At 44.5% G+C, this 26,235-nt stretch overlaps 2 protein-coding genes and 1 non-coding gene across 4 annotated transcripts in view; all 3 read left to right on the top strand.

Moving 5' to 3' along the window:
- The window catches only part of Rab31 (RAB31, member RAS oncogene family), a 123,412-nt gene extending 116,976 nt beyond the window's left edge, over positions 1 to 6,436 (top strand). The window contains exon 7 of the mRNA XM_028777964.1: positions 3,698 to 6,436. Coding sequence (XP_028633797.1) covers positions 3,698 to 3,795 — 98 coding nt within the window. The 3' untranslated portion in view covers positions 3,796 to 6,436. The remainder of the gene's footprint in view (positions 1 to 3,697) is intronic.
- A 3,257-nt stretch (positions 6,437 to 9,693) lies between these two features.
- LOC114629873 lies at positions 9,694 to 9,835 on the top strand. Its single transcript, XR_003712734.1, has one exon. It is a non-coding gene; the product is annotated as a small nucleolar RNA SNORA48 (small nucleolar RNA).
- Positions 9,836 to 20,625: 10,790 nt separating this feature from the next.
- Positions 20,626 to 24,445, top strand: Txndc2 (thioredoxin domain containing 2). Of its 2 annotated transcripts, XM_028777979.1 has the most exons (3): positions 20,626 to 20,770; positions 22,860 to 23,636; positions 23,727 to 24,445. In XM_028777979.1, exons 1-3 carry the CDS (start codon positions 20,641 to 20,643, stop codon positions 24,443 to 24,445), a joined length of 1,626 nt encoding a protein of 541 aa, XP_028633812.1. In that variant the 5' UTR covers positions 20,626 to 20,640. The 2 variants fall into 2 exon arrangements, with proteins under 2 accessions (XP_028633812.1, XP_028633811.1); XM_028777978.1 differs by having other exon boundaries at positions 20,641 to 20,770; positions 22,908 to 24,445.
- The last annotated feature ends 1,790 nt before the right edge of the window (positions 24,446 to 26,235 follow it).

The following is a 26,235-nucleotide window of genomic DNA, read 5'->3' as shown; positions in this document are numbered from 1 at the left end:
TTACACAATCCAAACTGTTAAAATAAACAGGCTGGGCTAGGATTCACATTCAAGAGCAGCTTGTTGTGGAGGTGGCATGGAGGGGGGAATTCTGTAGGAATGGAAACATCCAGAGGACACTTCAAGCCTGTCCAGACGTCATCATGCATTTTAGCTCAATTCTGTGTCCAGGTAAATACAATCCTGTGTTCCAGGCACATTTCCTTGGTGCAGAACACTGTGGCCCCTTTCCAGAACCATTCTTTTGTTTGAGAACAGTCACCCAACAAGTTCTGAATGCCTTGGAGCACAGCACAGGAGCTGGGAGTTTCCACTGTGTTGTTTGCACAGCTCTTGAAGGGTGCTTGTTGGGAGCCAGCTCTTTTCTCTCCTGCATTAAAGTGGACACCTTTTATTTTCCTCACACTGTTTGATGTTGGAGCTATGTGATGTTCCCTAGCTGAGTGGTCTCCAGGCAAACAGGATTCCCTTCTCCTAACTGAACCTTGAGAGTCAACCATGCCTCCTGGCCATGGACACTGGGCCATTTCTTCCTATGCAAAGACCACCAAACCCTGGCCAGTACCTCCTGCTGTTGGGAATCTCCATGATTGTCCCGAGTCTCTTACACATTAGTAATGCTGTATATACTGTGTGGGAGTTGTCAAGTTTACTGTCTCATATGCTCTATAATGGAAGGAAGAATGACTCTGGAAGTTTACATAACTGGTCCAGGTGTATTTAACTGGGTAACTGGCTTTCAAATCTCAAAGTGGCTTCTACTCAAAGATAAAAATGAAGTCTGAAGGATCCAAATTCATTCTTTTTCTGAGAAACATAGCAGTTCTCCTCATATATGGTGAAAGTGGCAACCACAGCCTGAAAATACTAAATGGAAATCCCAGAAATAAAAATAATTCATGTCTTAACAACTTTCAATACAACCTTCTGTTATAATTGTTCTAATTTCTGATTGGTTACTATTATAAATATATTAATATATCTAATTTACAAGCGAAACCTTGTCATAAGTATATGTGTATAGGGAAAAGTATGATATCTAAGGATTTGGTACTCTTTGTTTTCAGCTCTCTGCCTGGCTCCTGGTCTTGGAACATATTTTAGTAGATTAAGGGAGTGTGGCATGGGAAAGAATCTACAACAAAGAAGTTAAAAAGACTGGAAACCCTTCCCCACCCAGACCACAAGTAGCATGTGGGAGAAAAACCGGTGCCCATGTGAATGACTTCTGAAGGATTCTGAGACCAGTGGCCCAGTGCTTCTTGGCCCACACTTTCTCCCAGCTCGATAGCCCACTTCCATTCAAGGAACATCTCTCTTAACGAATGCTTTCTGCTTCTCTTGCTGACCATGTGTCCTTGGTGCAATTCTTTGTCCCTGGACGTAGGAAGCAGGGCACTTCAGTGGTTGCCTCTAGCAGCTCTGTGCCTACAGCAGGAAGAACATTGTATCTTATTCTCATAAGGGAGGCTTCAGAGATTTTTGAACCGCAAAAACATCAGGTTTGACAGCTGGTTTGAGAGCCTTGCCAATGGTTGGAAACCCAGAAGAGGGGGCTCTTTGCATATAGTGTTGAAACCTGTCATGTACTTGGGGGGGAAGGTGAGAGCAGGAAAGATGGAGGAAGCATGGGAGAGTAGACAGATAGATACCCTGCACTCCTGGCATGCTCACAAGGCGTGCTTTGTTTCTAGGTTTCCACTATCTCTACTTCACTTTAATAAACATCCCACTGACATACTTCATCTGTCTTTGGGGCAATTTATACAGAATTATGAAAGGCACGTAAAGGAAGCCTAAGTGGGAGCCCAGATTAGCTAGCGTTGGTGTTCACATGAGGCAGCACCAAAGTGTCTGACACAGGACATGTGTCATTGTCACAGGTGCTAAAATTGTAAGGCCTGGTACTCACAAGTAAACAATTCTTATCTTTTAAGTCAGACAACTGTACCAGTCAGAATTATAGTCTTATCCAAAAAATACAGATGTGAAAAGTAAAGCCCTTATAAAATAATGTTTATCTACATGAGTCTGTGTTCAGCCTCTGAACACAGGGCTGGCCTGAGAAGCAGGCAGCACTTTGTTGAGTGGGTGTGGCCAGAGTAGATCCTCAGGCCAGGTGCCAGCACTTTAGTTTTTATTTACTTAAGGTTGACAAAGTAGAAAGATTGACAGACAGACAAACCAACACAGACAGAAACTCTTCCTTTCAATTGTGACTACAGTTCAGGGCATGCCGTGAATAGAGAAGGACAATACTGACCGTCCTGCTGTTTCTGCTAAGCTCTTCTTGGAAACAGCCTACAAACCTTTGCATAGCTTGCTGTCTGTGCAAGATGGCCGACGAGGCTGCAGAAACTGCTGGAACGCTCCATTCAGTCTGTCAGACTCACTTCTTCCGTTCACCTTGAGTCAAATACTAGAGGCATTTGCTTATCTGTGTGCTTGAGCATCCACATCACCCACTCTGCACAATGCACTAAAGCCTGAAGCCTTGTCTCACCTCTTATGCTGAAGGCCTTCAGCCTCCAGGGCTTTTGGCTCCATACTTGGTCCAAACAGGACCAATAAGTTTGCCTTAAAAACAAAAAAGCAAAACATTTTGGAAATAATTTTCCCTCTAGTCAGTTGTCATTTTTTGTTTGTTTGTTTGTTTGTTTGAATCTCCCATTTTAAAGCTAGCATTCCATGCTTTATTTCGGGATAAATAGAAAAACAGAAGAGAGAGGTAAAGAAAAAGAGATCGTTGGTGGAACATAGGGTCCAGCATCCATTTGAAAACCCAGATGTGGGTTAGAATAAGAACTATCATTTAGTTTTGGCATGGCCTTCAGCAAAGTCACAAATAATGGTGGTGATGGTGGCTGTTACAAGCCTTGCTAGGAGGGATCCATGATGAATCCCTGATAGTGATGAGGCTGCCTAAGCATGCTGTTTCCAGATGTCCCTGTCTTTTAGAAATACAGCTCTGCTGAGATGAAGTTCACATGCCACACAGTCCTGCCACCTCATATACACAAGCCAGTGGTTTCCAGTACAACCATCAGTATGGTCCATTCAAACGAACCCAGGCCCTTAGCTGTTGCTACTCCCTCATTCTCTTTGTCTTTTTAATTTTTGTGTTTATTTACAAAAAGTAAAATTCAACAAATAAAATAAGGTTGCTTGTACATAACATTAAGGTACTGCCTCCTGTGAAATATGCCATAGGGGCCTTGTAGCTGATGAGCCAAGGCCTTCACAGAATAGGACTGGTAAGCTGCATGTCTGCCCATGGTAGTTCTACAAGTGGAAAAGATAGATAAGTGCTCATTCTTTTGGTAAAGTCCAGTCAGTCCTACAAAGCAGAGCAGCTCCATGGAAAGGCTGAGGGCCCTGAGTGATAGAGGGAGCAGGTGGCTCTGCAGAGCCAGATGCCTTCTCCTGTTCCTGGGGCATCTGTATGGTCAGGAAGCTGCTGATAATTTCCCTCAACTTTTGAAACATGAATTTGACTTCATGCAGAAGAATTGAGAAGAAAAGAAGAGGAGAAGAGAGAACCAGGGGAAAGGAAGGCTGAAAGGGAGGGAAAAGAGAGGGGATTGTGAAGGGAAAAGGAGCTAGCCCCTCCCCCAAGTACTGCTACATTTTGTACCCGAACAGACTGACTTTTTAAAATAAGAGAACTTCAATCTTGGTCTCCTTTTCACCCTTGCAGGCCGGCAGATCCCACCCTTGGACCCCCATGAAAATGGAAATAGTGGAGGGATCAAGCTTGGGAACCAGAGCTTGCAAGCCAGCCGGCGGTGCTGCTGAGCCAAGGGAGTGGCATCAAGAGCAAGGAGGACGGAGCCAGAGCCCTCTCCGGTGTCCAGTGCACACAGAAGAACCCCAACCACAGGGCTAACTCTGCCTGCTGGAGAGTGAGCAGCTTTGTACCCTGGGAGACCTGCAGGATGCTGAACAGGGAAGTTTCCTGAAAAGAAATTTTGGAAAACTCACCATACCACCACAACGTGGCCTTCGGTTTATGAAATGCACACAGCAAGGCTTATACTTGCTAGGTAATAGGTATAGTTGCCATTTTTGTTAAAGAAGTATTAGAAAATTTTTAGATTTGTCCACAAACCTCACAGTGCTGTTCTTCATTGATTTACTGTCACCTAGTCAGATTTCAATAATGTCTTCAGGACCAGGGCCTTCCTTTCTGGCAAGTTCACCAAAAAGGCAAAGGCAATATAGTAGGTTAGCTCTTAGCTGGCTTTGGAAGTAAGCATTTATTAGTTTTCTGAAGGAAATCGGAGATGCACAGCTGTGCCATTGTTCAAATTGAGAAGTGATCTCCTGTAAGAGAGGCAAAAGTTGGATTAGAAATTGCCATCCCTGTCTCCTTTCATTTATCTGATGAACATTTTTCTAAAGTATGGTCATTTGTAAATCAACCAAGTCATATTACAATGTTACATATAATTTTGAGGTTGGGAGACTCTGATTAAAAGAGTTAAGTAGTTGCTATGTAAGCAGTGGTGGATGGAAGATATAAATGGAATTCAGGGTACCCCCAGCATGCATCTGCCCATAGCAACGAGTTTCTACTCTTGGGAATGATTATTTCACAGAGCATTAGGAGACAATGTCATGATGTCACATCTAGGGATATTTGAACCTAAATTGTAGGGTAGACTTCTGTTAATAGCAGCTAATCATAGGTTGCAGCAAACCAGACAGAGGAATGTTACCACCCTAAAATTCTGGACCCCTAAAAGGTATAAAATCACAAGAGTCCCTTAAACTTTGCTGGCTTTGAAGAAAAAGGCTGTCAAGCAGTCAGTGCCAAGTTCCAGTCATAGACGGTGCTTGTCAACTCCAGGATGTGAACTTCAAATTCAATGTAGTCTTCTTCCTGCTTCTCCCAACTTGGGGGCTAATTGAATCTTAGAATACATGGGATAGCAAATACTTGTCTTGATTCAAGAGTGTCCCTAGATGTCCCATAGCAGATGTCTCAAACACTGTGAGCAAATGGCTTCTGTATGTTGTGCCAGGGCCTTCTCAAGACCGTCAGTGCCTGTCCTGTGTCTCCAGCATCAGTGGCTGACAGGATTCCATGTGCTGGCAAAGACAGTCATCTACTCACTATAGGTCCAACAAACAAAGTACAATTGAGTTGAAGTCAAAGTGGCCTCTCTCCAGCTAGTATCAAGCTTATTTTTGAACTTTTTCCCATTTGGGGGGAAACTTTTGCTGGGAGCTTATATTTACCTGTCTGTCTGTCTGTCTAGATTTCTAAGCCAAAATGGTACCATTCCTAGGAGAGGATGCCCCAGCTTTGGATTGGGTTTGCAGTGGTTGAGTTTTGCATGAACTGTTTGGGCTTCACCTTGTCAGTGAGCTGCCCTGGGTGGATTGGAGAAGCATTGATTTTCTCAGTCTGCATTGCCATTGATATCAAAGCCATGCAGGGGGTAAGTATACACACATGCCACCAGCATGAGCAGAGATGTGGCATTTGGACACACAAAGATTCACACTGTTTTGGGCCTTCTCTGCAGATAGGTGCTGAAGCCTTTAATGCTTTTCTCCCCTTGGCTTAGCATTCCTTTTGGGATATTTTAAGAATTGACCCTAAACAAAGACCTAGAAATGACAGTTGTTCCAGACATAGGATATAGTGTCCTTCTGGTTACTTCCCAAATTCTCTTCCCAACCTCCAATTTCTTATCTTTCACAGGTGGTAGGTTTGTATATGTGTAAATATGATTTTATGTCAGCTATACATGTAATCCACTTCAGAGTGGCTGTGTTTGGCTCATGACCTTGTGTCCTTAAGTAAGGCACAGATTGTTAAAGGTATCCTTTCTCAGTAGATGTCCCTAAGGACAGTGGCAGGGTTGTACAAATGTTTTATACAAGTACAGAATTGACTCTCCATTTTTCATTAAAAGTGGTATATTAGGGTTCTGGATATGATGTCATCTTGCAGACTAATCTGCATTCTAGCCAACAGCAAGGGCTGTGCCCCAGTGGGAGTCCTATTCTTTCCTGCAGTTAGGTTTGGAGGGTCAAAATATTTCCTCTGTCATCATGGACTCTGGCCTGTGTAGGCTTCTTGCTGCTTTGCAGCATTCTGGGCAAGGACTAAAGAGGCAGCAGTCAGCCAGGGATTCTGGCTGTGCTCACACGTGATCATGCTTTTCACCATTGTTGTCATGACACCCAGTGACTCAGCAGTCATGCCATCACACAGACTGTCGCCCTTTCCGGTGTTTTTGTAAAGGGTTTCCACTTGGGCTGGACCCAGGTTTTGCACCTAGAAGACCCCTCTGCAGACACCTAGGACCTTCGCATCTTGTACTCCGTTCTATGATAAAGCGTTTCAGTCAGCAATCATTTGTATCAATCGCTTTTGATTTTAACCCATTGGTTTGATTCATACTAATAAATATTTTAAGTTTTACTGAGTGTCCTTTCCTTATTACAATCAGTAAGATGATTATTCACAAATCAACTCAGAGTAAAGAGCAATATGTACACAAGTCCAGGGTGGGGAAGGGGACCCACCGATGCTCTATTGGCAGTAGCTAATTGTCTTCTTAGGAGACAGATCAATGAAATAGACCATGATCACTTGATCAAGGATGGTCACATGATCAAGGCTGTGGGGAGGGATAAATGTATTATCTATAACATATCAGCAGGCATCTCTGAGTAGAGTGTGGAGTGCAAGGCTGTAAGCCCTGGGAGAGCCACTCACAGGAGTCTATGGACTAGCCCTCAGTAGCTGTGTACTGCACAGCATGTGAAATGGAATCATGACCCTGGATGCATGAATAAAGATGACAGGGGTAGGGATATAATAATGATTATATATTGATGTGTGAATGGAAATAGAAGCATAAAAATGAAAAGCAGCAGCTCGTGAAGAGGTAAGACACAACACCAAATCAGGTCAGAGGTGCACAAGGGGCACATAACTATCAGTAATTATTATTTGTTTCATAGTGTAACAGTGGGAAGCCAATGCCCAGCAGAGTCACACATTCCTTTAGTCCCAGCACAAGGGAGACAAAGGCAGGTGGATCTCTGTGAATTTTACTGCCAGCCTGGTTTATGTAGTGAGTTCTAGGCCAGCCAGGGCTACATAGTGAGGCCCTGTCTCAATAAGTAAATAGATAAGTAAGTCTGAAGCTAGTATGAAAAAATAACGATATTTGATAAATTCAAAGCATGTGCTATACTAGCCTCTGTATTTTTCCCATATCAGTCCTTTTCAGAGATGGAGGGATATGGAGGTAAGAAGCAAGGATTAAGCTAATTTTTCACTGTGCTAGAAAGATCTTGAACAATACCAGCCTCGTGGACCTCACCACACTGCTGTCTCCTCAGCTCTCCATCTGTCCACTGGCACTGCACTTGCTCATGCACACCAAAAGAGCTTGTGCTGAGTCGATGGAAGGCCTCTGTGCCTCATGTTCTTTATGATTGAGAGGTACCAAGGGCATGCTGGGAAGCTTCTCTGGCTATACACAACCAAACAAGAATAGGAAACAATCTACCCTGACTGGAGAGATGGCTCACTGAGTAAGAGTACTTTCTAGGTAAGCATAAAGACCTGAGTTTGGACTCCCTGTACCCACATAAATCTAGGCATTGACCCCTTGTTCCTGTTATCCCAGCATTGGGGGTTGGAGGTAGGAAGTGGCCAACTAGCTTAGCAGAAATCAGGTTTCAGGTTCAGTGAGAGGCCCTGTATCACAAAAGGAAGGTGAATGATAGAGCAAGATGCCCTCTATCTTTTTATGTCTTCCACAAGCATACATGCACACATGTGCATGCACACACACGTCACAAACCAAACAAAAAGAAAACTGCAAAAGGCTTCAGGTTGGAGCCTTCACAACTGAATTCTGATGATTTTATAAGACATGACAGAGACCAGATCATGTCTGTAAATAACTTTTGTTTTCAGTGTGTGACATCTTGTTCCATCTCAGGACCCTGCCAACAAGTAGGGCATCCCCAGATGGGTCGATAACCATAGACCAAACTGTGATCCAAAATCTAATCTCTTTCTTTTCTTTTTTTTTTTGGTTTTTCGAGACAGGGTTTCTCTGTGTTGCCCTGACTGTCCTGGAACTCACTCTGTAGACCAGGCTGGCCTCGAACTCAGAAATCCACCTGCCTCTGCCTCCCAAGTGCTGGGATTAAAGGCGTGCGCCACCACCGCCCGGCTCTAATCTCTTTCTTAAGTTACCCAGTCTGTGATATTGTATTATTAGTAACAAATGTGATAGTTGATTGCTTTGGAATAGCAAAGGAAGATGGCATATTGGAGAGGGAATCTGAAATCTTGAGCATTAGTGGATGAGGACATTCTCATAGCTACCTTTATACAATCACATGTCTATCTACCATCTCTCAAACCACCCACCAATCCACATACTCGTCCACCCACCCATGTCTCTATCCAACTACCCATCTACCCACTCACCCATCTATCTGTCTTCTGTCTGTCTATCTATCCATTCATCCATCCATCCATCTACCCACAATACACATACATACATACATACATACATACATACATACATAGATACATACATACATACGTACAACCATCCGCCTAGACACCCATGCATCTCTCCATCCACAGCAACCTGACAGTCCATCCACTCACCTTTCCAGTAAGGACTTACTGAGGGCTATTGCGAATCAAAGGCCAAGCTAGTCTTCCATACTGCTCATCAATCCATGTAGTTACCATGCTTACAAGATAGAGATAGGATGTTAAAGACTAGCAAATCAAGACTATCAGGACTGAAAAGAGAAGTTTCAACAGCAGACAAGATGGCTTGACTTGGAGATACTCAGAAATCTATTCCACTACTTAGCCCTCAGATGAGCCTTACAGAGCCCTTGGTCTCTCTGGGCCTCAGTTTCCTCCTTTAAAACACGGATAATGTCACATAGCAGGGCTAATACCAAGATGAAGTGAAATAAATTATGAGTTAGGACAGGAAACAATAAACTTCAGTCTTTGACCGCCCTGCGAGTCTTCCTTTCTCTGGACATCTTGGTGGCTACATTGTTATTTTTGTTCTCATCCAGCCTTGGAAGGCAGTGCAATGTAGAGATTACAAAATTGACTCTTTGAGTCCAGCTTCCAGCTCTGGTTTGTGGGTAGTGGAATCCTTACCAGATTGATTTCACTAATACCCAGAGTTTTCTCATTGGGTGAAATGTGTATGTCACTTGCAGAATCCTATGTCCTACTCCTGGAACCCAGATAGTATCACAAATGAAGACTTTTCCCAAGCTTGCTTTCGGTCCCTTGGCCCTAAAACTAGACCTGAACTGTTACGACACTTCATAATCATTGTTTCTCTGAACTATTCTGATTATTTATCTGCAGAAATATTGCTGTATTTGATTACAGGATGGGCTCTCTGACTCTACTGGTAGACATATTATATTGCTTTTATAAAATTCAAGCAAAACTCTAGATCTTAGAAACATCCACCCCCCAAGACAAAAGGTTCTTTCAGCTTTGGGACCCACCTTGTGATTGTACCCTGAGGGCTAAGGAAATAAATGTCTGGGTTGAGTCCAGGAAAGCCCAAAGGCTGCTTTCTCCCATGGAAAGCAACACTTGTGGCCCTCACCGTACCACCTGCCTGGGACCACAGGGTTTCACCCCACAGAAAGAAGTTCCGGTTCACTGGCAATGGGCAAAGAGACACTTTGTTGGTGGTGGTGTTCTTATATCAATTGGGGCAGAGCAGATGGCAGTCCTTTGTTCATCCTAGCTAGATGCCTGGCCTGATGGCCAAAGTGACTTTATGCCTAGGACTCAAAATAATCAAATCAAATTAAATCTGGGCAGCACAGTGTGGAAGGAGGAAAAGAGAAACCTACAGATTGCCAGGCCACCTAAAAACTGTCCTCCAGCACAGGTGGGCCATAGACACCTGCTTGCCCACACATACAGCATGGATGGAGAATGTCACCCATCTGCCCATCAGCCCTACAACCAACATGTGGCAGGAGGCACCACATGTGCGAGTATGTGGTGGTCAGATGGGAGAGAAAGAGATATGGAGCAGCTTGAGCATTACGAAGGGAGATGGAGATGGAGATTTGAGGGTAGAGAGGAGTAGCCTAGTGTGAGTGGTCAGCCCAAGGTGAGGTCCCAGACAGAGCTACCACTGAGGGCCATGTCAGAGCTGCCACTGAGGGCTACACAGTGGCAGGAGTTGGTGTCAATGTGTGTGACTCATATTGCCACTAAAGAACATGGAGATGTCCCTGGTCCAGGGAGCTGCTGGGAACCATGTGGGTGTGCATAACTGGTCCTGCCTCTCACTGGATGCAGTGCTCTAGAGAGCTAGCTCCATCTCTCATGCTGGCAGCACTCAGGAGAGCAGGCCCTGCACCTTGCCTGAGCAGCACAGTGGAGCTAGCCCTGATGATGGGGGTGTGGGTGAACTGGCCCTGAGGGTGTGAATGTGGGAGAGCTGACCTCACCACTCATCTGCTGGGGGGTGGCACAAGCATACAGGTAATTCTCCTGTGAGGTGGTGAGGGGATAATGCCTCCCCTCCACTTGCCCCTCACCACCTGCAGCAGTTGGGAGAACTGGCCATGAGGGCAGGAGGGCTGACCATGCCTCCTGCCAATGGTAGAAGTGGATGGCCTAGCTAAAGCAGTGCTGGAAAGCTTGCCCTGGTGGTGTGGATAAGAAAGAGCTAGTGGGCTGACTAGCTCAGCTCCCACCCAGGCCCAGATTCAGGGCTTTGAGTTGGCCCATCTCAAAATCTACATCCTCCAAAGCTACAGGGTCTCTATGACACAGAGCAACAACAGGATAACAAGGAGTAGTCCTGGGGATCCAATATTGATGGTGTCACAGAAGCCAGAGACCTTGAACCAGACCAATGACTCACTGCAATGAACATTTGCAAGTGAAGATGTGTGGGCAGAGGGACACACTGTGACACAGTACAGCTTCTACAATGAGACATTTTCTATGCTTTGTTGTTGTTGTTGTTGCTCATTTGTGTGTTTCAGTTTTTATTGGGGGGGGTTGCAAGGGCAATGGGCAGATATGAGGGGACAGGTTGAGGAGTGGGACTGGGGTTTGTGATATTAAACACACAAACAATCAATAAAACATTAAAAAATGTTAAGGTGGCCAAGTTACCAGGCAAGGACTCAAAAACAACAATCTGCCCGAGTTGAGAGGCTGCTGGGCCCAACCCTGCACCAGGTGTCTCCCACCACATCATCTTTTGACTTTCACAATATTTAGCAGGTCGATGCTGTCATCTTCATTCTACAGATGAGGGAGCTGAGACTCCAAGCTGAATTGCCCAAGAACATAGACTGATAAAACAGGCTAGAAGTCAAATATAAGCCAGCAATATTCCTTCCTGTCTTTACTTGTTACTCTGAGGGTGGAGTAAAGAAAAGGTTTACAGACATGTTTCCAGGTGCTACTTTCAAATCATAGCTCAGTTTGTCCACAAAAATCCAAGAACAGTGCACAGTTCTAATACGTAAGGCATTTCCCCCACTGCTGTGCTGGGGATTGAACCCAGGACCTTGCAGGTGCCAAAAGTTCTCTACTCAGCTGCATCTTCCGCCCAGTCGATCTTGTTTGTAAGAAAGGATCCTGGGAAATGTAAGCAACATTCTAAATTCTACACAGTGAGAAAGTAGGGCAAGCAGTATCCACGTTGAGACCTATCCTGTTTTGAAACCCGTTGTCATATCTCAGGAGGATGCTTTTTGCCCAGGGAGCTAAGGGTTAATTGGGTCTGGCTGGAAGAGCAGAATGGCCCTATTAAAAGGGACTTGCTGGCTTGACTCACAGCTTGTCTGATTCTTCCAGAAGGTTGGTGTGTCTTCCCCTTGTCCTTGATGTTGAAGTGGAAACCGCTGTTCATCCCTCGGTGAAGTTCTTAATGCCTTGGAAATAACTCATGCACCTGGGTCAGCCATCTAGACTTTGTGGAGTCTGAGCCTCTGACCTGCTGATAACCCAGTGCTCAACCTGGTATATGCCAGTGAGCCTGGATGAGCATTCTCTGTTTCAACGCATGTTCTCCCTGTATTTACAAGGACCAGTCTTTCTATTTGTTTGAAAAAGAACCTCCCATCTTGTTTCCAAGGCCCACCCCAGAGCTTGTATGCTTCTGTCTTCTGCTTCCTTCCATACTGCTCCCTGTGCCTGTTGATCCTCTTCAGTGCTTAAGTCTTTGCTAATTTTGATCAGCTGAAGTGTAGTGTCTCCTCTGCTCCCTTATTCTTTTGTACTTAAACAATTATAAAAAGTGAATCTCAGTCCTCGGTTCACTCAGTTTCCTCACTTTGTGCTGTCAGAGACTATTAGAAACTTACCCACCTCTGGCTTCTGTAGATGCACTCTCTCCTCTTACCTCCTGGACTCTCCCTCCTTCTGGTTTCTGTGTCTTGGGCTCCAAGGTTCCCTTAGCTTTCCCTACTGCCCTCTTCCCTCTTCCTTTCTTGGATCAGGCAACTCTCCTGCTTAAATACAGTTATCTTCTACTAACCTCTTGGGAATGTTTATCTTGAGTCAACTTGATTGGACTGAGAGACAACTCGGAGGCTAGCGAGGCACACCTTTGGCTGTGTTTGTGAGTGTTTGACCCACTGATGGATTAAAAATTTGATTAGACTTTGGTAGAAACTGGAAGTTCTGGTCTGCTTAGAGAAACCAGGTCACTGGGAGTGTGCCTTTGGAGGATAGATATGCCAGGTCCCACACCCAGGATAAATTGCTAACTGAGATGCCTATTTAACTATTTAAAGACCCTGACTTGGCCACCAGGTTCTCCCAGCATCCCTCACTCCCTACCTGTTACAGGGTGTGCTGACTAGTCTCATGTCAACTCGACACAAGCTGTAGTTATCTGAAAGGAGAGGACTTCAACTAAGACCAATGCCTCCATGAGATCCAGCTGTAAGGCATTTTCTTAGTTAGCAATTTATGGGGGAGGGCCCAGCCTTCTGTGGGTGGTGCCATCCCTGGGCTAATAGTTCTGGGTTCTATAAAAAAGGTTGAACCAGCTATTGGAAGAAAACAAACAAGCCAGTAAACAGCACCCTCCCTGGCCTCTGTATCAGCTCCTGCCTCCAGGTTCCTGCCCTTTTTGAGTTCCTCTCTTGACTTCCTTTGATGATAAACAGCAATGTATAAGTGTAAGCCAAATAAGTTTCCTCCCCAGCTTGCTTTTTTGGTCCTGGTGATTTGCTGCAGCAGTATAAACCCTAACTAAGACACAGGGTATAGCTGTCATGGCCCCACCCCCTACCCTAAACCTCATCAGCCCAGGGACTAAGCTGGGCTGCCCTTCCCTATGTAATCCAGCCATTTTGGCTACATTATCCTTTTTACCCTTTTGCTCATTTGGCCTTCTGGTTTCCTGGCTCTTCCCTCTTCCTTCTCACATGGCCCAGCTCTGGGTCATATTCACTCTGATTCTCCCTGATGTCTCTGCCTCTGGTTATGTTCTCCCTCATAACTACAATGAACTCTGTCCTCCCCCACACCTAGGTACTGTCATGTCCTTTTTTTTTTTCTTTCCTTCTCTTTCCCCCCACCCCCCGCTTATCTGATACTGAAACCTGGGATCGAACCAAGGACTTTTAGCCCTTTTGGCTTTTGTTGCTGCTGTCTTGTGGTGAGCAGCCCTGCTCAACTGTTCTTCTTTCTGCCTCTGAGGGGTTGAAACGTCTGAAATTGTGAGCCTAGAGAAGTCTTTCCTTCCTCAAGTTATTCTGCAGGTGTTTCATTAGAGCAACGAAAAGTCTTCTCCCTCTCACCCTTCCCCTTCCCCCTCTCCCAGACACGCACGCATGCACACACGCACGCATGCATGCACTTGTACACACACAAATATTCCTGATATTGTTTAGTACACCACTGTCCTGATGACATCCTCTGCTTCAATGATTACTCCAGGTGTTTGACCTCCAAACTGTGGTCCAACCTAACTCCATTCCAGAGATGAGACCTTGCTCCCCAGCCACTGATGGGATGGCCCATGGGCATCCTGCTTCAGGAGCCCTTCTCAGGCACACAAACCCCAGGATATTTGTTAGTAATGAGTTTGTGCACAACATTCTCTCAATAGCTCCAGCTTCTTGGGTTCTTAATATGTTCTATTTCAGCTATTGTGACAGTTTCTGAGCAGATTTCTCTGAATTCTACAGTTGATCTTCAGGCCTTTCTGTGGTTTGAATATGTCCTCAGGATTTGGATGTTAGAAAGCTGCCCCTCAGTTCAATGGTGCTGAGAACTGAGTTCTTTAAAAAGCAGCTCGGGCTGTGCCATCATGGGTAGATTAATGTCGCTATCGTGGAAGGGGATTTGCTATCTTAGTAATAGATTTGTCAAGAATGATTTGGCCCCTCTTAACTACTCTTACCCTCTCCTGCCTTCAGTCTTTGCCACAATGTGGTGTGACACAAAGATCTTGGCCAGATGACCAGGGCATGATCTTAGACTTATCAGATTTGAAGTGAGACTCTGGGGAATAAGTTATTTCATGTTTTACCCAGTCTGCAATATTCTATGATGACAGCCCAGAATGGACTCTAACAGACCTACTGTAGAAGGAGCTAGACGCAAACATCCAAAAGTGGATCTGTCACAGTGCCCGTCAGACAATAGTGTTTCCTCAAAACATGTCTGTGATACCCCATATTAGTTATTTTTTTTTGTTTTTGCTGTGAGAATATGCCACAACCAAATAAAACCAAAGACAAAAACAAAAACACCAACTATGACAAAAAGGGCCTTACATTTTAAAGAGTTTATTTTGGCAAGTACTTCTAGAAGCAAAGGTGAGTCCATAACGGTCAGGAAGGCATGGCAGCGTGAGGAGGAAGCTGCTGGGTCACATTTCCCTTCCACATGGGGAGACACTGCTCCTTCAGATAATACACACCCTGCTACAAGTAAGATAAAATTCACCCACAAGGCCATGTCTAGCCCAGCCTGTGTCTACCTCATCCCTTGTTCTGCTCCTCCCCTCCATGTGACGCTCATCCCTATCTACTCCTCTTTGTCTAGCCTCTCCTCACCACCTAATCATAGATTTGGGGACAGCAGGTTAGCATATAAGTTAAGTTCAAATAGTACCATGGAAGATAGCAATAGTTTATACTAAACACAACAAGTCTAGCACTAAAATGTCAGTTTTATTTTTTCCCTTCTTCTACCGAAATTAATCGGGTATTATCTTGGAGGGGCAAAGTGGGTGGGGCAAGGGGAGAGGAACTGACAAGACATAGGCATTTCAGTCCTATTGTCTCTGAGCATCTGTGGGATGACACACTGTGCAGGAGGCTAGAGTCACCAAGGCTTGTCTTCGTCCCCAAGCAGCTTATGTTTGGGCAGGAGAGGAAAGACTTAGACCATGTGACTCCCATTCCATCCAGTGTGTGGTTGGACAGGAGGATTGAGGGGTTGGGACTGTGTCCTTGTTGGTGGCATTTTATACTTTTTTGATTAAATATTTGCTTTCCAATGTTCTGCTTTTTTCCCACTTTCCACTTCCATGAACAGTTTTTAAAAGTCTTATGGGAATAGCTAGCTCTTTCCATCTCTCTGCCTTTTCTTTATTCAGAGGTTGTATTAGTCAGGCATCTGTATGAATAGAATGATAGAATGTGTGTGTGTGTGTGTGTGTGTGTGTGTGTGTGTTAAAAGGGGATTTATTAGAGTGGTCTGACTAGCCGCTAGTCAAATAATGGATGTCTCCTGATGGAAAGGCCAAGAATTCTGTAGTTGTTTAATACATGAAGACCTCAGCTGGTCTTCAGGCTGAACCAGAGTACTAAAGAAGTAGGTTCTAATACCAGTGAAGGCATGCCTCAGGAGTAGGGCAGGCGAAGTTGCCGGCAAGGGCCAGGGCCAGGGCCAGGGCAAGGGCCAGGAGCAAGCAGACAAGTTATGAAACTTTAGGAGGTAAGGTCAGGATGGTAGAGGTAGGGTTTGATGGCCCACACCTGTGTCCAGTCCTGTTCTCTCCTCAACATGAACAAGCCTCTGCCATGGGCTCCTGCTGCTATTGAGTTGCTGCTACACCATGTTTCCCCTGTTATGATGACTGAACACCCTCTGAAACTGTGAGCCAACAGACCTTGACCCCATAGTTGTTTCTGACAGGCATTTTGTCAAAGCAGTGGGAAACAGAACCAATAGAGACAGAAAGGGCCAGTGTAGGTTCCCCCCACACACAAATCAGCTTTCTAATTCCTCTGTTAGGAATCTGTACTGTTTCATAAATCAAAAACTCACAATTTATGCTTGTGACCAGCTCATCATAGGTGAGACTAGTTCACAACACTCTCTTAAAGAAGCAGAAGTGAATTCCCAGTGTTAACTCCAGCTTCCTTTTAGCAGGTAGTTCAACGCTGCAGTCATGGCCCCTCACAGCTGGGGTTCTAGGTACAACTTAGATTCTTCATGAACCTGCTTGAGAAGGAGGGCATCACTCACATCTGGTTCTGCTCTTTCTTTCCAGAAGCCCAGTGAGAAGGAACTTATAGGCCAAATGCCAATGTTCACCTCTAGACTGATCTGAGAGGAATCCAGAGGCTCACTCTAGGATTACGTCTCTGGCAGAAAGTTCTTGAAGCTAACTTTGGTGGTGGTAGTGGCAGCCTCCTCCTCCCCTGCCTTCCTGGAGTCTTGGAGGCAGCAGCCCCAGGGGTCAGGTCTGTTCTGCAGTACTACACACTGTTTGGAGACCAAATAAGATCCTTTCAGGCTATTTCATAACTGCCTAAACCATCTCATGCTTAAAATAGCTGGTTATTTGCTTCCTAAGACGCACCCTGACTCACATAAGGGTTTCCGAACAACTGGGAGACATGCCTGTGCAGAATAAAAACATACGTTACAACGAGTGGAATGGAAATTCTTCAGCACCATTAGTGCAAGTGTCTTGAAATCCATCAGCTTCGAGAGGAAGAGTAAAACAACCAGCAGAGCTCTGCCAAGCTAGCACATGACCAAGATCCCCAAGCCAGCAGTCACGGCAGATTTCCTTGCTCCTGCTAAGACAGTCGGGTGTAGTGCAGCTTCAAATGCCTTTTTCTAAAACGGATCTAAATCTTCTCTGTGGGCCTTTCCTCAATGGGATTAAGAAGGAGCTCGGGAGAAGCAGGCATGACAAATTAAACGTGCCTATTAGAATTTCAGCACCCAGGGCTCTGTTTGCTGTAGCGACAGCCTTGTGTTTCAAGTTTCCCTGTTTCCAGGCAGGTGTGTACACAGAGCTATACGAATTCACTGTGCCAGGCTCTCTGATCTCTTGCTGGTTTCCTATATGAAGTGGCCTGGCTTTGCTTGGCCCTGGGCTGAGGAGCACAAGCAATCCCTCACTGTACCAGGAGACATTGCCTTCTTTCTAATACAATGATTCTTGCCTCTGACCATATCCCCTTTCCCAGCAGAATGGCTCCTTTGCTTTCTCTAGGCCTCCACGGTCTGCTGGTCTAATTGTTCCCAGTCTCACTTAGGTATGTGCAAGACATTAGCATTTCCACTGCAGGCTAGAGGGGCCAGAGCCTGCCACTGTCTTAGGCCTGCACTCACTTCTCAGCTGGACCCCATGTTGTGCTGGGACAAGTCCTGGATAGGCTGTGGAATCCATCTGGATGTGGCTCTTCCTGGATACCCCCACTCCCCATTTAGAGCATGAGAGTATGACTTTCAGCTTTCAGGTTTCATGTGGGCACAAGAAACCAACATCTACGTTGATGCTTCTAGCTGGAGAGGGAGAGACCAGATGCATGCCTACCCTCTGGCTTCCCCACTTACAGTAGGGAAGAGAAGTTGTCCCTTCTTCCTCTCAGCTGGGAAGTCTCATCTATATCACAATGTTCTCATCCATTGCTGTCTAGTAAAGCCCACATCCAGGGAACAAAGCCCATGTAATAATATCCCTTCTATGACACCAACCATTGTCAAAGGGCTGAGCAACACTCAGCCCTAAATGAAACACCTACATTAACTCTCCCCACAAGGCTCATGGGCCATCCTAGAAGAGAGGGAAGAAGGATGCACGAGTCAGGGGATGGGGAACAAATGCTGTGAGATGCTGTCTCTTGGTATGATGTGGCTGCTGCTTTCACAGACTCACAGCCGCCACACAAGATCAAACCCACAAGACCAGTCGGCGTTCCAACTGACAGCACTAATTGGACTCAGTGGGCTGCAAAAAAGAGACAAGACATGGAGTGAGGAGGGAAATGTGTTGAGATTTCCTGAGGAGGAGGGGAAAGGGGCCGTAGGATGGATATGATCAAGACTTTGGAAGAGGAAACAGATAATGTATATTCTATTGTAAAAAAAAAAAATGCATAGGCTGATACCAGCATCACTTTCTCCCTTAGTAGAATATGTTTGATATCAAAGCTCAGATGAGTAAATCACTTATAGTAGATGCTTCAAAGCTTCTATAGACAACATGGACCTGCCACTGTTTAGACAACCTCCTTAATTTTGACTGTTAGTATAGTGTGGTGAAAGAAACATGAAAATAAGTCTCTGTTAAGAATGCAAACCTTGGGCTGGAGAGATGTCTCAGTGGTTAAGAGCACTGGCTGCTCTTCCAGAGAACCCGGGTTTGATTCCCAGCACCCACATGACAGCTCACAACCATCTGTAACTGCAGTTTTGGGGGATCTGATGCCCTTTTATCAGATCTAAGGCCTGTAAGTGGTGGACCGATATATCTGTAGACAAAACTCATATACGTAAAATAATTCAAAACTTTTTCTTAAATGCAAAACTTCAATTTTCACATATACTCTTGGGACTGGATTGCTATGCAGAGTAAATGTGGAAAACAAGCAAGTGATCTCAAAATGATAACAGAACTCTTTCTGAAAGGTGTGTGCATGTGCACGTGCATGCAAATGTACAAGAGCATGCATGCACTTTGTGTTGCTAAAGATGGAATCCAGAGTCTCATGCATGCTAGGCAAGCTATACTATTGAGCTTCACCCCAGCCCATGGAAAGGTGATTTGGCTGCAAGCTATGCATAGTGAAGTACATACGGCTGATTCAACTGGGACTAGCCACAAGAAAGCTGCTCTTCAGGCAGAAGGCAGGAGGATGGTGGAATGCAAGGAGGGCTCCTGGAGAAGGGAGAAGACAGTCTGGCAGGAGATAGATAATTGCTATCATGTGATACTTCTCAGAGGTGATGCTTAGGGGATAGTTACAGTGAGTACTATAGTTTGTACCCTGAGTGTTTGTGAGTTGGAAACTTGCTTCTAGTATAGGAATGTTGAGAGATCACCTAGTGTCTTTGGGGGAATCTTCCTTCAGGAGGGATTAAGGTGGTTCTCATGGGATCCTAAGTAATTTGTAAGGAAAGTGCTAACTAATTTCATTTCAACTTGACACAAACTGGAGTCATCTCAGAGGGAGATCCCCAGTTGAAAAACAGCCTGCATGAGATTGGGCTGTGGACAAGCCTGTGGGGCATTTTCTTAATTAGTAATTAATGTAGGAGGCCCCAGCCCATGTTGGGTGATATCACTGCTGGGCTAGTGGTCCTAGGTTCTATAAGAAAGAGGTTGAGCAAGCCATGAGATACAAGCCAGCAAGCAACACTTCTCCATGGCCTCTTTATCAGCTCCTGCCTCCAGGATCCTGCCCAGTTTAAGTCCTTGCCTTGACTTTTCTCAGTAGGCTGATTCAGAATTTGTAAGTAAAATAAGCCTTTTTCCTCTCCCAGATGCTCTTGGTCATGGTGTTTGATCTCAGCAATAGTAACCCTAACTAAGACAGAGTATGTATGGTTCCCTTCCATGCTCTGGCTTCCTATGTCATTATGTGATTTTCTTGTTTCTGCTTTCCTTATTGTTGGGACCTCATCTCCATTATGAAGTCAAATAGATGCTGATGACATTCCCTTAAACCCCCAGAATTCAAAGCTAAAAAAATATGTCTTTATAAGTACACAATAGCTTCAGTTATTTTGTTATAGTAATAGAAAAAGAGAATAACATAACTAATGAGTCATAAAGAGAAATCTGGGGCTAGAGAACCCTGAATGAAAATGATAAGAAAGCCGGGCAGTGGTGGCGGATGCCTTTAATCCCAACACGTGGGAGGCAGAGGCAGGTGGATTTCTGAGTTCGAGGCCAGCCTGGTCTACAGAGTTCCAGGACAGCCAGGGCTACACAGAAAAACCCTGTCTCGAAAAAACAAAACAAAACAAACAAACAAAAAAAAACAAACAAAAAAAGAGAAAATGATAAGAAAGTTGGTTTATTTTCCTGATGTAGACTATTTGGCAGAGAGTCCAGGATAATATTTGAGCATGGGCTTTGAACCTTGACCTAGCCTAGCTATGTAACTTCCCTAAGGCTCAGTGTCCCCATCTCTAAGGTGCTGATCATAATGCATCTTACCTCAGTGGTTGGTTGTACTTGAGGAAATAATGCCTGCTTATGCACCCACAGCCTCACACAGCATAACTACCAGCCCTGAGGCTGCCTCAAAGTTCTCAAAGGCCACTGTTGGGGGTACTGGTTGGGAACGTCAGCTGTGGAGTGCTGACTGAGTATTAAGTATTTAGTGTATTTTGTTCTTAGTTTGGCCATAGAAGAAATGTTTAAGAAGGACAAAAAAATGAATAAGGACAAGGGGCTGGACGTGAACAGTGTACAAGCAGGAGCCCCTGAAGAGTCAGACATGATACTGAACAATGGAGGAAAAGCAAATGAAAGGGACAGCAATGGTAAGATGGAAAGAGGAGGGTTGCCTTGGGGAGCTCTGAATGTGGGGAACAGGTGTCACTGTTGAGTCAAGAAAGAAAAGTTGTTGTTAAAGCAAGAAACATACATGAAAGACCTATGTCATTGCTGATGCTTGGCTGTCTGGTGAATGGCATTACTCAGATCTGAACACCATTCATCAGATGCCTTCATGGTCTCTATGAATAAGTCTTCTGGGGCTAGAGAGATGGCTCAGTGGTTAAGACCACTGACTACTGTTTCAGAGGTTCTGAGTTCAATTCCCAGCAACCACATGGTGGTTTATAACCATCTGTAAAGGGATCCAATGCCCTCTTCTGGTGTGTCTGAAAACAGCTGCAGTGTACTCATCATATATATATATATATATATATATATATCTTTTAAAATGTTTTTAAAAAGATAAGTCTTCCTTGGTGTAGGTAGTCAAACTTTTGTTTCTTTCTCTTTTTTTTTGCATTTTTTCCTTCTTTTTTTCCTTCTTTTTTTTATTTTTTTAATTTTTTCTCAAATCATAATTAATTCACACAGGGGTATAAACACAGAAAGGCAGGACGTGGGGAAGGGAATGACACTGGAGTGTGGGTGCTCAGGGAGAATACAGATATCTTCAGAACCGAGTATTGGCTGGGTGAAGGTTCAAGGGACAAGTCACCATGACTCTGCCTATGACTCGCTTGTCCCCATCTAAGCTGGTATCGTCTGCCAAGGCTACCTATTTACAAGGTCCATGACCACTCAGGCTTATAAATTTCCACAAAAGCTGCCTGTTGACATTAGCTTATAGCCATCTGTTTCAATGTTCTTCCACTGAGACCCAAGACTTGGTGTTAGTATACATGTATGACAGGCCCACTGCTGATTTAGGCCTATGGCTGATTTTAGGCCTACAGTGTGTAAACAGGGCTGCCCCTGACATCTCCTCCCTTCTCTAAGTATAGAAGGACTGTGGCAATTCTAAACTTGCAAAGGCGGCAGGGATAGAGGCCTGACCTCCAGTATTTGAAGGGGACCTTGTAATGGCTCCAGTCCCCCTGTCATTGTCCAGTGAGGCATGAGGGCCATACCCATCCCGATGTCTTTTTCCTGGAGAGGGGATACTTTTGACATCAACCCCTATGCAGTCAGGCTTGTCCCTCAGGGAACCCAGATAGATATTTTTATCTTTTATTTATATTCCCTTGCAGTGCTTAGCCTCGCAGCCTAAGCAAGAATTCAGATCGCCTGTCAGAGGGGGTTCTGGGTTCTCTGCTTGGTCTAGGGGTAGAAGTCCCCCCTTTTAGGTTGGGTGGAGATGGGTTTTGGAAACACCCTGTATAAAGTAACAACCTCATCTTGAGTCTCGTGGTCCTCCATAGCTATCTTATGATAATGTATCTGAGTAGGTTTTGCTATCAAATTATTTATCTGTTGTATCACAGAGTTAGTCCGCCTATTTGAGAGCCAGGGACCAGCATAAAAAAAGCAAAAAGAACCCAAATAATGGTCCCAAGATGGAAGGAAATAGGGTTGACAACCTTGGAGAGGCTGCAAATCAATTCTTGTACCAGCATTCATCTGTCTCTTTCTCTCTCTGATTTTTCTTAGGCTTCACTACCTATTTCATGCTCTCTTTAACCCTCCTTGCCTTGTCTATGTAAAGGCAACCTTCTTCTTTGAGGGTTGTACACAGTCAAGAGCTGTATACAGTCTTTTCTATTGTACTAGAGTAAATCAAGTCCAATAAAGATCTGCGATTTTAGGAGGTCTCTTCAGACAGTGAAACAAGGTATTTCTTCAGATTAGTGATTTCAATCTCTAGCTGTTTGATGTTCTTTTCAGTGGCCCTTCAAAGGTCTGAGCAGTATAAGTTCGGAGGCCAGCATCTGGATTAGAACTTCTAACCGCAGACATCACAGGTGATTCATTTTTACCTGGGATGCTGCCTGAGTGAAAGCTCCTGGGAGTCCCTCTTTCTCTCGGTTTTCTGGTGTTGGGTACGGAGCTGTCGCCTGTGACCTGCTCTATGCTCAGGGCCCAGACCCTTTTTTTTTTTTGCATTTTGATTTAATTATTTTTTTTGTTGTTGTTCAGAAAATTCATTACAGATTCTATCCAAAAATGAGGCTTTTCTGGTCCCAGAGTTCTTGGATGCATCCCAGTCCAAAGAGAAGGCCATTGCTTCCATGGTCAGCAACACACTTCATATGTCCACAGAAGAGTCTGAGTTCCCACAGCCGGTTAGTAGCACCCCAATGTTCTCAGAGAATACCATCCATCCCAAACATGAAGGTAGCCCCAAGTCCTCATCGAAAAACACCCAGCTGAAACAGGAAAACATTTCTACAACCTCTGGCTACTCCAAGCAGACCAACTATAGCAACACCCCCAAGTCCTTGGCAAAAAGCACCCATCCCAAACAGGGGAGCACCCTCAACCCTGCTAATGGGACCCATTACAGGGAGGCTGACATGCCTATGTCCTCAGAAGACACCATTCAATCCAAGAAAGGTAACATGCCCAAGTCCTCAGAAGACACCATTCAATCCAAGAAAGGTAACATGCCCAAGTCCTCAGAAGACACCATTCAATCTAAGAAAGGTAACATGCCCAAGTCCTCAGAAGACACCATTCAATCCAAGAAAGGTGACATGCCCAAGTCCTCAGAAGACACCATTCAATCTAAGAAAGGTAACATGCCCAAGTCCTCAGAAGACACCATTCAATCCAAGAAAGGTGACATGCCCAAGTCCTCAGAAGACACCATTCAATCTAAGAAAGGTAACATGCCCAAGTCCTCAGAAGACACCATCCAATCCAAGAAAGGTGACATGCCCAAGTCCTTAGAAGACACCATCCAATCCAAGAAAGGTGACATGCCCAAGTCCTCGGAAGACACCATCCAATCCAAGGAAAGTGAAGTTCCAACATCCTTGCAAGACACCATTCAGTCCAAGGAAGGTAAAATCTACAAACCCCTAAAGGACAGTGTCCAGTTCAAGGAGAACAAAATCCCCAAGTCCTCCCAGGAATCCATCCAGTCCAAGGAGAGTAAAATCCACAAACCCTTAAAGGACAGTGTCCAGTCCAAGGAGAGTGAAATGCCAAAGTCCTCCCAGGAATCCTTCCAGTCCAAGGAGGGTAAAATTTATAAGCCCTTAAAAGACAGCATTCCATCTAAGGAGGGAGATATTCCCAAGTCCTCAGAAGACACCATCCAGTCCAATGAAGAAATTACGGTGTCCCCAGAAGACACCATCCAGTCCCAGGAAGGTGACATTATCAAGTCTTCAGAAGATGTGCAGCTCTTGGAGAGCAAACTCTTACATCTTGAAACAGAAATAGAGACCCTGGAGGAAGGCTTGGTGAGAGTGATCAAAGACAAGGAGGAATTTGAGGAGGTGCTCAAAGATGCTGGAGAGAAGCTGGTGGCTGTGGATTTCTCAGCTGCTTGGTGTGGCCCTTGCCGAATGATGAAACCACACTTCTATTCCCTGTCTTTAAAGCACGAGGATGTGATATTCTTGGAGGTGGACACTGAGGACTGTGAGCAGCTGGTACAAGACTGTGAGATCTTTCACCTCCCAACTTTCCAGTTTTATAAAAAAGAAGAAAAGGTGGGTGAATTTTCTGGTGCCCTTGTGGGAAAACTCGAAAGAAGCATTGCAGAATTAAAGTAATCATATGTTCTGAGAACACTGTAAACTAGTCATTAGCTGTTTTATTTTTAGTTTGACAAAAAAAAAAAAAAGATCAAATAAGACAAATGTGTTCATCTAAATGGTTCTGCTTGTATATTAAAAACATGAAAGCCTACCTTTTATCTGAAAGAATCAATTCATGGAGTAGCCATGATTCTTTTTGTCGGAAAAAAAAAAGGCAAAAACAGATATTCTCTGGGTGGAGATTGTAAGTCTCTCTCTTTTTCCATCTTGAAAATCTTGCTCTTTGGGTATCTGCAGCAACATTGGAAATGCAGGCATTTGTCCTGTAGAAATTCATAGCTAAAGGGCAGCAGGAAGTTCTTGACATGTATTTTCTGGTGCTCACATGTCTTTAGGGGTTCTGATAAGAAACTTCTGGAAACAAAGGGTTGGAATGAGTCACAGGTCTTTGCTATTCTTTTGTACGAGGAGTGATAGAGTCCTGTGCACTAAGACTGTTTCCAGTTTGTAGAGACTGTTTGACTAATCTATGCTCACAAAATCTGAGAGAAAACTCTAAACCTGGCTTCTCTGAGGCTCAAGTCTGAGCACATCATCATGGCATCATCGTCTTGGTAAAAAAGGACTTGCATTATCTCCTAGGAATGAGGTTGGTGATTCCTGTTCTCAGGGGTCTACAAGACTGAAGACGCAGGTCTGAACTGGGTGGTAACTTGGTCCAGAGGTTTTGTTCTTTAAGTAGTCTTGGAGATTTAGTTGATACATAGTGCTAGTTCTAGGTAATAAGACAACTAGATGAGTTTGGCCAGCTTCACTAACTTGTGATACCTATGAGTTACTTTGTGATGCCAGAAAGGACTTTGAGCAAAGTCCCTTTGCTCTAATTATCATTGTTATTACTGATGTTGTTACTGCAACAAGATCATGTGACAGGAGGCCCATCATCAATGAATTTTAAGAGGTCAGTGCCATGTTATTAACTTGAGGCACTATAGCAGAGTTCTAGAGAGTACCCCTTAAAAATGAATCTTTGCAACTGTTGAACGCTCTCATTCCCTTTGTGCATGCTGGCAACCATGTTCTGTTTTCTATTGAATCCAAGTTTTTTTTTTTAAATGAAGTATTAGTGAACATTTTAAAGATCAGCATTCCCTCTATAAAATATGACAATCCAAAGTTTACACTAACTCAAGAATTGAGGCCAATCTTAGGGGCTGATTGTAGGTCTCTTCACTAGGAAAGGACTCATACCTTCTAGTCCTCTGTCCCAGACTCTTGTGTGGCAATCTCCCTGGTGAAGCAGAGAGTAGGACAGCCCTACCACCTGCCACTGCACACCCTTGGCCCTCCTTAGAGACATTTGTCACAGGCTCCTTTGCAGCAGGGACAGCTGCATGACAGCAGCAAAGAAAATGCTATAAGCACTTGGCCTTCTTTCCAAAAGTGATTCAGAATGACCTACTAAAAGTATAAGTGATAAGACACAAGCCAGGGACCAGGAACCAGAGCCACAGAAGGAATAATGTGTCATAGATAATTGCTCTGGCTGAGCGACACATTTTATTCTGAATTTCTTCATCACTAGGAGAGAAAAGGGAAACTCATAAATCCCCAGATGCCATCACCTGAGACAGACAGGCTTTGGAATGTGAGAGAAGGGTTAATGCTTTGCCTTAACTGTGTAATTGAATGGAATATAAATGTGAGACATTGAGTGACCAAGGGTTGTCTTAATGGGTGTTTCCCCTTTGCTAACCCTAGTTTATACTGTGATAAACAGTTGTCATGTGTTTTTTCCTAATCTT

Source organism: Grammomys surdaster, unplaced genomic scaffold (assembly GCF_004785775.1).
Source record: "Grammomys surdaster isolate TR1022 unplaced genomic scaffold, NIH_TR_1.0 318, whole genome shotgun sequence".
Classification (NCBI taxonomy): Eukaryota; Metazoa; Chordata; class Mammalia; order Rodentia; family Muridae; genus Grammomys; species Grammomys surdaster.
Note: the sequence above shows the minus strand (reverse complement) of the source record. Positions and strands in the feature narration are given on the sequence as shown.

Excerpts from the sequence above, each read along its gene's own strand:
- Txndc2 (XM_028777978.1), top strand. The coding sequence starts at position 20,641 with ATGTTTAAGAAGGACAAAAAAATGAATAAGGACAAGGGGCTGGACGTG. Across the intron at positions 20,771-22,907 it reads AAATGAAAGGGACAGCAATG|AGTTCTTGGATGCATCCCAG; the intron begins GTAAGATGGAAA and ends TTCTGGTCCCAG.